The 12,266-nt window shown below is 41.3% G+C and overlaps 1 protein-coding gene across 5 annotated transcripts in view; it reads right to left on the reverse strand.

Annotated features, from left to right (window-relative positions):
- TUBGCP6 (tubulin gamma complex component 6) overlaps window positions 1–12,266 on the reverse strand; it is a 96,366-nt gene that overhangs the window by 59,451 nt on the left and 24,649 nt on the right. For all 5 annotated transcript variants that reach the window (XM_077264908.1, XM_077264907.1, XM_077264904.1 and 2 more), the window contains exons 8-11: window positions 10,188–10,297; window positions 6,091–6,182; window positions 5,858–5,997; window positions 5,614–5,763 (exon numbers count right to left, since the gene is read on the reverse strand). In XM_077264908.1, the coding sequence (XP_077121023.1) occupies window positions 5,614–5,763; window positions 5,858–5,997; window positions 6,091–6,182; window positions 10,188–10,297 (492 nt within the window). The remainder of the gene's footprint in view (window positions 1–5,613; window positions 5,764–5,857; window positions 5,998–6,090; window positions 6,183–10,187; window positions 10,298–12,266) is intronic.

Consider the following 12,266-nt stretch of genomic DNA (forward strand, 5'->3'; position numbering starts at 1 on the left):
GGTGAAGACCACATAGCTACCCTACAAACCTGCTAGAGAGGCATTAGCCTTCTCTGTCCAAGATGTGCATAGTGCCATGGTGGAGTCTGCTCTCAAGTTTTTAGGGGGGTACAGACCCCCTGCCGTGTATGCCAGTGAAATTCCCGTTTTGACCAATCTGGTCAGAGACACTTTTGATGTTGCCTAGCATCTACAGTGACCATGAAACAGAATAAAAAGGAAGGTAGAATTTCGATATTTTGTAGAAGACACCTCCTAACATCTAGGGTGTGAAATTCCTTTTCATTCTTGGGGTTATTGCAGAATGAAAGTAGTACCATCTTTTGGGACCTATGAAAAACTGAGGCCACTTTAGCGAGGAAGGCTGATTCAAGTCTAAGTATGACAATCTAGAAGAAAATTCATAAAGGGTTGGTTTGCTGACGGCCTGCAATTCTACAATCCGTCTGGCTGATTTAAGGGCTACTAAAAGGACCGTCTAAATGGTTAATATCCCAATTGTGCATTTTGATAATGGTTCGAATGGGGCTCTGGTCAAGGCCTTCAGGATTTATTATCAAAATGTTATCTGCTAATTTACAGTTGAAACCCCCAGGTCCAAAATCTGGACTTTAAGGATATTCATTTTAAGATCCCTTTACCGCCCTTTTTGTAGGACTTCCAGAATGACTGACCAGGGAACCGGATCATTTTTATAAGGATTTAACCCTGAACAATTTAGAAGTTTCCAAATTTCCTCTCACCTAGCCAAATCAGTTCTTATACTTTGCAATGATGAGGGCCAATATAGGCTGAAACACTGTGTCTGCAAATTGAGATTCTGATTTGGCTTTTAACCCAAGTCGTATTGCAAGACTCATTAAAGGGTCGATAGTGACTTGTAGGATCGCTACTTCCAACAGGTGGCGCTATAGATAGAGTTCAAGTCCTCTTCCCCTCCGAAGAGGCAATTTGCATATAGGAATTTCCTGTTCTCTCTCAATGGTTGAAAGAGTTTTTTGAACTTCGGAACGCTGGTTAGTGGGAACTCCTTTTTTGAACCTGTGGCCTTGTCCAAGATTTCAACCAGTGTTGAACCGAAGAAGAACTCACAGTCACATGAGATACCATAGAGCCCGGATTTTGAATGAAAATCTGCCATTCAGTTCTTAAGCTAAAAAGCCCTTCCGTCCAAGTTCGAAAATGAGCATGTGCGAGCCCCAAGCCTAACTACATCAGCAGATGTGTCTGCCAGGAAATCTATTGACTTTACGATAGTTGTGAGGCCTGCAAGCAACAGGTCCCTTGGACACTTGTTCCTAATCTGGGATTCTAGTTGAGATCTTGCTGTGCAAGTGGCCGCTGTGTTGGGCTTAAGAGGATGCCACTCCCGATTCCCAGGCCTTCTTTAGAAAACTTTGTGCTCTCCTATCTAAAGGGTCCTTCAAAAGACCTGCATCATCAAAGGGGAGGGCAGCATTGCGGGATACTTTAGAGACTGCAACATAAATTTTAGTGACCTTATCCCAGATCTCTGAGACCTCCGGATCAAAAGGGATATTTCCTTTTAATTTCTCTTGAGATAAAAATGTTCTGTTTTTTTCCATTCTTACTTAATCTGAGAAGCTTTATTTTTTGTGGACGAGAAATCATTTATGCTTACAAATTTCTGGGGCCCCACACATTAAGTCTTGCATGGAATTTGGTTCTTTTATCTCTTCTACTCTTATCGTTGCTCTAACTGCTTTCACCAGTTTATCTGTTTCTTCCGTGGGGAAACAAGGCTTACCCCTGCAAACATCTGAGTAGGAGGATGAGATCCCTCTAGTACCCAGTTTTCAACCTCATCTTCTGGGCTAGAGTCAAATATAGTTTCTTCCTTCCATGAAGACGTGTTGGGCCCATTGAACCCCTTTAATGATTTTTTAAATTTCAACCTTGAACAACGATTTCATACTTTGCATAAGGAAAGGGGATTCCTCAGCAAGAGTTCTTCCATTCAACTTTAGCATAATCTTTTACAATATGCAGATGATAATTTACTTTTATATAGTATAGATTCTGTATTAGGTTTACTTCTGGCCTGCGCCTTCCCAGGCCTGTCTTATAATACATATGAGTAAACATACAGGCATTAGGATAAGCTGTGCATGGGAACCCATGGACTCACTCCACCGGACGTGGAAACTACCAAGGTCGGTGGTGCTGCTTCTTCCATAGGCTCTCTTGGCTGGCTGCTGTAATCCATTTTGGAATATTCCTCCAGCTAGGATGATTTTGCCAAAGAGGACATGAATTTATACGCCGGGAAACTGTAGGTATCCCTCAAGGACAGGAAACCACTGAAGCACATCGAGAGGCTCTGCCTTTTAACGCTGTAGATTTCCTGTCCTTGGGAGCATATCTTCTCTCTCTCCTTGGTGCTGTGGTGGGGATGGGGAAACAACATTTACAGAAAGGTAACAACCTTTTAAAAGGCTAATTTATAATAATAATAATAATCTTTATTTTTATATAGGTTCATCATGTCTTTATCACACTTTATACTGCTTCCGAAAAGCATATTATTTTGTATTTTATGTTTAATTAATGCCAATAAAATCATTTATTTCATTCGGTCAGATATATATGCAGAACAGAGGCAAGTTGAGGGGGCAGTTTCCTTCTACTGGGCTAATTGTTCTTCAAATCAAGTTATGTCAGTGTCGGTGTGAGTAACAATTTGCAAGAGAAGGCTCAACGCCAGCTGTTTGCCAACCTCACGCATGTGTGCAACTATTATTCTCCCGGGCATGAGTGTAAATATACAAATATAAGAAGTGGTGCTGTAAAACAGCCGATCTTACATTGCTCTCCTGATTGGTGTGGACTTTGGCTCCTCCATAGACAGCAGATTTCACCATCACTGTGCCCTCCTTGGGCATGAGCAGTGAACAGATGAAGTCTGGGGAAACTACTCCCAGCTCCATTGCTAGAGACGATGGCAATTGCAAGTGGTACGAGATTTGCATAGAGTCGGCGGCAACCCACAAAGCTGAGGATTATTCTCATTGAAAATATATTTTTCTTCCCAAACCGCTACTGTAATATTGGCTAATGAAGGGGAACATTTCCCTCCCATACTAACGCCCTTTTTTTGGATAAAAAACAACCTATCAAATGAAAAATAATTATGGGTCAACAAAAAAGAAACTGAATCTACAATAAAAGATTGAATCTCCTGTTTGTACGTGCTGTACTTATTAAGAAAATATGACAGGCTGGTTAGAATTATATTATGTGGTATGGAAGGATATAAACCAACCACATCACAGGTGACCCATGTATAATGTGAAGACCACAAAAAGCCATCTAATGCGGCAATGACTGCTCTGGTATCTTTGATATAACCCGGTAAATTGATCACTAAGGGTTGTAGAAAATGATCCACCCATTCTCCCAAATTTTCTGAAAGTGACCCTATACCAGAGATGATGGCTCTAAACGGAGGAGGAAAAACATTTTTATGAATCTTAGGAAACGCATGATAAATAGGCGTGGACATCATTGCACTGTTGAGGGATTGGTGAGCTGACTTATTTTCTTCCCATTTTTTCCTTTTTCCCTATTTTTCAATGAGAATAATCCTTTTTCTAATAATATTGTATTTTTTGGTCGCTATATCGACGATTTGATTATAATTTGGAAGGGGGATGATATGCTGATTACGGACTTCATAAAATACATGAATAATAATGATTTTAATCTCTCCTTTACTTCTAATACCTCCAAGATTTCTATTAACTATTTGGATATTTCCTTATCAGTAAATGAAAATACTAACTTAGTTGCTGTTTCCCCTTATAGAAAATCTACTGACAGCAACTCCATTTTGGAGGCACACTCTTGTCACCCAAAACATGTCATTAAGAATATACCAGTGGGTGAATTGATCAGGCTCAAAAGAAATTGTAGTTCAGCTGCACAATTCACACAGGAAACTGAGTCTGCAGTTTTCAGACTTAAAGATCGCGGTTATCCTAATTGGATGCTACACAGAGCAAAATCAGTGACAAAAGACATTGATAGGAAGTCTTTATTATGGAGTGATAATGAGGATCCAGGGTCTCTTTCTATGAACCCCAACGAGAATAATAATAAAATTAAAAAAATTAAAAGAAAAAGGTTTAATGAGACTAAACACGCAGAGTCTGCCTCTCACTCTCTGAGTACGATAAATTTTTCCACAGTTTATAGTCCGCAGTATGCAGAAATAATTCAAATTGTGAAAAAGTATGTTCCTATTTTATACAATGATGTGAAGCTAGCACATATTTTAGATCGTACTCACATACGATATCTTGCCAAAAAAGCACCTTCCTTACGTGACATCCTATCTCCTAGTCTCTATCTCAATAGTAAATTGACTGCAGGAAATAGTGCCTGGTTAACATATAAGGGTTTTTTTAAATGTGGTCACCACCCGTGTAAAACGTGTAATTTCATAGGAAAAACTACTAGTTTCACCTCTAGTGTGACAGGCATTACTTATCCAATTAGAACGCACATGAATTGCAACTCAGAAGGTGTCATTTATTTGATAGAATGCGATTTATGTAAACTGCAATATGTGGGCTGCACAGTGGGCCCTTTAAAAAGAAGGTTTTGTAAGCATATCTCAGAATCTGCACTTAATAATACATCACATAACATTTCTGCAGTCTCCCACCACTGCAAAACAATCCATGCAGGTAACACCAGTATGACTAAAGTGACTGCTATTGAAAAAGTGCATAAACCCCCTAGAGGTGGTGATCATAGACGTAAGATATTAAATCATGAATCCTTTTGGATATTTTCTCTACAGTCAAGGGTGCCCTTAGGGCTGAACAAACGTCTTGACCTCATTTTGCAGTTAGATTAATGTAATAATCTCATGTCTTTAATATAAATAAATAAATATATATATATATATATATATATATATATATATATATATATATATATATATATATATATATATATATATATATATATTTATTTTTTGCTTTGTTTTTCCATGCGGTTTTTTTTTTTTTTTTTTTTTTCCTCCCCCCCCCCCCCCCCTTCATAAGAAGGTGATATTTAATATTGTACACACTGTGAAATGGTTCTATTATTCCGGCTAATGTAATTTTTTGATACACCGATGTGGTTCTTTTTTCATGGATATGTCTTTCTCTTTTGCGGTTCACAGTGGGTTAATATCATGAATGTTCTGATTGCCCACCTGAGTTTTAATCTAAGCACTTGCTGTTTTAGTGTTCTGTGTTGTATAAAATGTTAATATGTGGTTCCATTTTCATGCCATGACTAAGACCTGATGGTCGAAACGCGTCGGCGTTGACCACCCGGGACCCTCATCTCTCCTTTTTGCAAATGTTTGCATTTTAAAGTGTTTCTAATAAATTGACTTTTAGAAGATCCATGCTGGAGATTTTTTCTTTTTCATTATTGAGTATACATTGCTAATAATTACTTTACTAAAAGCCACTCATGGGAAGATACTAAATCTGGTCTGAAGACCTAGAAAAGTACATGTAAAACTTTTTTTGAATAGGCTAACAAATTTGAAACTAAATGCAAAAAAGAAAAAAAATTCCATTGAATGGTTACCTTCTCCTCTTTACTGATGCTGCTTTGCCGTGCAATTCTCTCCATTCTGGCTATATAGACTGCACAGTCTTTTCGGATTTCCTTTAATTCCTCTAAGGAGAAGGTAACCGATATGCGAGGTACAGGAATATCAGACCAGCAAATGTAATGCTGAAAGAAAAAGCATGTGAAGAAATGCTTCACTTTCTATTTACCTACATCATAAATAAAAAAGCAAGTTAATAATGTAGACATTGGGACCCACCTTGGGGCAGCACACTTTCAATAAATTTATAGTTTTCCCACACGTGTATATTTCATTAGCAAGATGCTTCAAAAAGACTGGCACACAATCTTCCACGTCTTTTGAGATCAAAACATATCCATGAGTCCAATAATGTTTGTCTAAAAGAAATAATAAAAAAATAAATGAGGGGAAAAAACTGACCAGAAAGGAGACTGATAAAAGCAAATACCAGTGGATACAGAATACGATACCTCTAAACCCAAGGAAGTCTTCGTTCACCTGGATCATAAATTCTTTACAAGCATCTCTTAAGACACCAGTGTAGACCCAATCATAGATGAATCTGAAGAAGGCCACAAATTTCTATATTATTGCACCTTATGCACACAAGATGGCTACTTTTCTGGAAAGGATAAATGGAGAACACAAGTACAGTAAAGAGTTTATTGGAATATTTAACAGGCGCTGTCTTCTGCTGTTACCAATTCCGCTCCGGCGTAACGTCACCACATTTGTGACTTGCTGACTATACTGTGTGGATTGGAGGTCACTTGTTAAAATGTTTCAATGCAAATCTATGTGACTCAGAACAAGACTCTAGGCGTGCTAATATGGCCTGAAGCATCTTCGTACTTGTCACACATCGAGCACATCTGAGATGTCATTGCAAATGCAAAGGAAGCTGCCAGCATCGGATCTTGATGATTTACCCAAGTGCATTCAGTGTGGCAAAACATGCTTCAGACAACCATTAATAATAACATTTATACATGACAAGGTGTGTAATTGTGTGTATTTCTGCACATGGCACTCATACCTGATACTGAGTAGATCAAGATAATTTGAATATTTAGTTTCCATTTTTTCATCATTTACATAATTCATTTACATAATTAACATGTCTATCCATTCTATGATTTTCAACATGTCATGACTTTTCATTCTCAATGCTGCAATGTCAATATTGAGGAGTGTATAGATGCAATTATATGACCAATGTAAATGTCATTGGCTAGAGAGCTTAATTACCCAGGTGAATGAAATACAAAAAGGAATTATGTGAAAATGGACAACAAAACATATAAATGACATAGGATGGAATTTACTAACACTTTTACTTTAGATTTTGGCTTCTATATATCAGAGTTGAACAAAAGTTTTGTGACTTTTGTCATTTTTACATTGGTCCTCTTCCTATTCTTCAAAGTGAGCGTGGCTTAAAGGGGCTGTTAGACCTTGGTGTACAAGGCTGCAGGCACTCGATGCGACTGTAAACTTGTGAATCCTCACAAGTATGTGATTTGTATACATGCGGTGACGTGCCAACTAGATGAGCACAGCTTCACTCAATGCAAGTGTATTTATCAAGGTCAAATACAGGCAGGTCAGAATGGCCGGAAGTATGCAAATTGCTCCCGACACCACCACCAGAGAATCCTCAGAGCACAAAAGATTCTCTTAAGGCCGGATAACCCCTTTAACAGAAGAGAAGTGGTCAAGAACAGGCAACATATCTACTATAATCTCAGATAGTAGTATACATTATAGTAGAAATACACTCCAGTTCATCGTTTTCTGATTTTAAAACAGATAGTTTGAAATATAAGCCGAATCAATAATAAAAAAAAAAAAAATAATTCTTAAAGGAACACTGCCATCAAAATTTGAATGCTCTTAAAGGGAACCTGTCACCACGTTTTTGGAAGATGGGATAAAAATAGCGTTAAATAGGGGCAGAGGTGGGCATTACATTAGTGTGTTTGTTATGCGTTTATTACCCACCTAAGTTGCCGAAATACCTTTGCAAAGTCTCCGTTTTCGCCTGTCAATCAGGCTGGTCTGGTCAAAAGGGCGTCTTGTCTTCCCCCAGATTTTGCTTAGTTTTCCGTTGGTGGCGTAGTGGTGTGCGCATGCCCAAAGTCCTGAATCCTCTGCCAGGGGATTTAAAAGAGCGCGCTGTTCGTTTTCATTGGTGATCGGTGGGCGCGGCCATCTTCCTTTGGCCGCGCGTGCGCAGAAGCGGCGCTCTGCTGGCCGCGGCTTCAGGAAAATGGCCGCGGGATGCCGCGCGTGCGCAGATGGATATCGCGGCGGCCATTTTCCTGAAGCCGCGGCTAGCAGAGCGCCGCTTCTGCGCACGCGCGGCCAAAGGAAGATGGCCGCGCCCACCGATCACCAATGAAAACGAACAGCGCGCTCTTTTAAATCCCCTGGCAGAGGATTCGGGACCTTGGGCATGCGCACACCACTACGCCACCAACGGAAAACTACGCAAAATCTGGGGGAAGACAACACGCCCTTTTGACCAGACCAGCCTGATTGACAGGCGAAAATGGAGACTTTGCAAAGGTATTTCGGCAACTTAGGTGGGTAATAAACGCATAACAAACACACTAATGTAATGCCCACCTCTGCCCCTATTTAACGCTATTTTTATCCCATCTTCCAAAAACGTGGTGACAGGTTCCCTTTAATATAGTGTGATCATCATATTATATAGCACTGTGTACTTACAGTTGCTCTTTTGGCCCTTTACCCATTTAATTCTTCTCTTTTCCATTAGGTCTGACATCACATGATTAAAAACTGACTAGCTGAACCCTTCTAAGCGCTAAATAGTAACAGGAGGTCAATTTTCCCTGTAAGATTCAGTCATAAGTCACTGCAAAAGTCCCTAGCAGGGGAAGAAGCAGAGCAGGATCAGGATCAGGAGTTGCAGACGGGGATTATAAATGCAGGGACAAGAGACTTCTTGCTTCTACACAGAGCAAAGAAAAGGCGAATTAGCTAGGAAAAAGAGGAATATTAGCAATTGTATGTACACAATATATACATAGTAATTGATATATAATATAATGACTGCAATATATTTCAGCGAAACTGTCATCAGAATTTTGCTAACTAAACTACAAGCATTGTCACATTGGAGCTATTACACTGATTAAAATGATACTTGGGTTGAAGAAATTAGTCTAAGGGTATGTTTCCATGTGACCTATTTTCAGCACTTTGGACGCAGCAGATACCCGCCCCGTCCAAAGCGCTGCCGCTTTTTGTACGCAGGGGATTCCGCATGTATTCATTGAACCATGTGGAAATGCTGCATCCTATACATAGAACAATGTTATTTATCTCGCCGAGACTGAGCGTCTCCGCAACATAAACAGACATGCTGCGGTCTATAAAGATGCGCCGCATGTGCGTATACGCAGGGAAGCCAGAGGCGTCCCTGCACACATAGTGGAGATGGGATTTCATAAAATCCCATCCACTGTGCTGCAACATCTGGACGCTGGGGATTGGACGCTGCGGCTGTACGCAGAGTCCAATCCGCAGCAAATACGCCACATGGAAACATACCCTTATGGTTCTTGTTTAATCTGTGCTTGCAAATTTCAGTTTATGAGATGCTTGTGCTCCGGGGCTGCCTGTGGAAGGGTCTTTTTTTTGGAATTCTGGCCTCGTCATCATTCTGGGCTTAAATGACAGGTCATCGAACCTTCAGTGACCTGCCTCCTACTTTAAACACTGCGCATTTCATTTTCCAGTCTTCAAAAAATAAAAAAGGAAAGAAAAATGTTACTTCAACAAAATGGCGCAGGAAGAGGCGTATGTCCAGTAGCATCTATCGGCAAGCGATGCTCTCAATCTGCACATGCGCCACCCACTGTTTCAGTGACCAGTGCGGGAGCGTTGTTATGTTCAGTGGCGATTTCCTCTTCTTGAACGCGCTTCCTGCATTGGTTCTTGAAACGCTGTGTCCGGCGCATGTGCAGCAGCATCCATTAGCAAGCGATGCGGTCACTCTGCACATGCGCCGCACACTGTTTCAAGAACCAATGCAGGAGCGCCATTTTGCTGAAGCAGCACTTCTTTTTTTCTGAAGACCAGAATGTTAAATGCGCAGGGGAAGTATTTAGATTAGGAGGCAGGTCACTGAAGGTTCAGTGACCTGTCATTTAAGCCTAGAATGATGATGATGAGGTCAGAGCACCCAAAAAAAAAAAAAGGGCCCGCCCACAAGCACCTCATTGCCTCAAAACTGAAAACACAGATTAAACAAGAACTACAAGTAGGATTTTTTTCAATCCTGACATCATATGACAATGCCTGTAGTTTACTTAGCAAAATCCTATTGACAGGTTTGAAGATTGACAGGCAAGAAGATAAAAACAGATGGGAGTGCTTCTTTAATTAATTGGATCATCTTCAAGTCAGGAAATGTGGAATGAGCACTGTAACTTAAGTAACCTCAATGTAATACGCAACATCTCTCTACAGATCCAGCAGACATGTTGGACATGGAAGCCTAGAACCACTGACTTCGTAATATCGAAAAGCTCTTTACCTTGTGTATGGTTCACAACTGGATTTTAAGAGCGATAACAAGACAGGATAATTTTCATTGCTGCTGTTTTCAAGAGCTTCTTTGTAAAGGTAGGATAGCAATTTAACACCCTAAAAAATATAAACAATAAAGAGTAATATAAAAAAACTAAACCAAGTGCCATGAAAGTCTCAAAATCACAATCTGTATTAATATAAAAGACATATACAAGAGGATTTTCAGTACTCGCCATATAATCTCTTTCTCAGAGCCTTCTTTGGGGAGCACAGGAGACCATGGGGTGTATGCTGCTGCCACTAGGAGGATGACATTAGGCAAAAAAGTTAGTTTCTCTTCAGCAGGGTACACCCACCGACTGGCACAATGCTAATCAGTTAGTGAGAAATCAGTAGGAGAAGCAAAAAGAAACAACTAAAACAAACCCAACATAGGCACAAGGGCGAATACTGTGTTCCCCAATGAAGGCTCCAAGAAAGAGATTTTACAGTAAGTACCCCAAATCCTTTTTTCTCTATTGCTTCATTCGGAGACACAGGAGACCATGGGATTTCCTAAAGCCGTTCCAAGGGTGGGGAAAGAAGAACAGAAAAAACACCCAGGAGAGGTCTAAGCCAAAGCGACTCCTAATAGCAGAACCTTCCTACCGAAGCTCGATCAGCTGAGGCATAGGAATGCTCTCTATAGAATGGCAGAGTGGATCCAATGGGCGATTGTGGCCTTGGAGGCAAGAAGACCTCCGCGGTGACCCTCAGGAATCACAAACAGAGTCAGAGCATCTGAAAAATGATGTTCTGGAAAGATAGAGACGTAGAGATCTGACGAGATCCAACTTGTGAAGAGACTACTCCCGAGGGCAAGTTGAAGGAGAGAAAGAGGTCCTTGTTTAGGTGAAAGGGAGAAACCTTCAGGAGAAAAGGAACTGGACGCAGCACCACTTTGTCCTGACAGAGGACAAGAGAGGGTAATCAGATCAGCAGGATAAGGCCACAGGCTCCGTGACTCGCCAGATGGAGGGGGTCCCCATCAGGAAGACAACCTTCCAGGAAAGTCAAGAGACAGAAACATCTCAAATAGGCTTAAAGAGGAGACCCTCAAGAGTGTTCAGTACCAGGTTGAGGTCCCAGGGAACCACAGGAGGAAGATTGGGAGGAAGGGAATAAGTGACTCCCTGAAAGAGAGTTCTGACTTGAAAGGGCAAAGACATGAGCCTTTAGGAAGTTGAGACACAGAACATATTCAAGCCCTGACTGAAAGAAGGCCAGGAAGGAAGTGAGAGAGAAGGACATAAGGGCTGCCTGCTTGGCTTCGCACCAGCAAAAGATGGCCTTTCAAAAGCAATGGTAGATGTTAGAGGAAAAGGGCTTCCTCGCTTTGATCATGGTCTGGATAACCTGGTCAGAAAAGCCTACATCTTTCAGGAATGCGGCTTCAACAGCCATCCGTTAAATTGAGAGACTGAATTCTGGTGGAAGAGGGGTACCTGGGAAAGGAGGTCAGAACGACCCGGTAGCTTACACGGGACGTCTGTAATGAGGTTGACCATTTCTGCGTACTAAGCTTTTCTGGGCCAGTCATGAGCCATGATGAAGACTGGTATTTTCTCCACCTTGATATTCTTGAGAAGCCAGGGAATCAGGGGCATAAGTGGAAAGAGATACGGAAAGTGGAACTGGGACCACGGGAGAATCAGTGCATCAGAGTCAACCTCGAGGGGGGGGGGGAGGTCGCGAGACCTGGACACGAAGCTAGTAACTTTGTTGTTCATCCTGGATGCCATCAGGTTGACGTCGGACGTATGCCTCACCTTTGACAAATCTGGTTGAAGACAATGGGTTCAGGGACCACTCGCCTGAGGAAGTCTGTGGCCCAATTGTCCACGTCTGGAATATGGACAGCCAATATCATGGGAACCCCCATTGGGCCCATGCCAGGATTCGAGAGACTTCTGACATGACAGATCTGCTTTGAGTTCCGCCGTGATGATTGATGTATGCAATAGCCGTGGCATTCTTGGACTGAATGCACACTGGACAGCCCACTAAGACGTCCTGCCAGTGTCAGAAAGCGAGAAATGGTCCT

The sequence above is a fragment of the Ranitomeya variabilis genome, chromosome 5 (assembly GCF_051348905.1).
Source record: "Ranitomeya variabilis isolate aRanVar5 chromosome 5, aRanVar5.hap1, whole genome shotgun sequence".
In the NCBI taxonomy this organism is placed as follows: Eukaryota; Metazoa; Chordata; class Amphibia; order Anura; family Dendrobatidae; genus Ranitomeya; species Ranitomeya variabilis.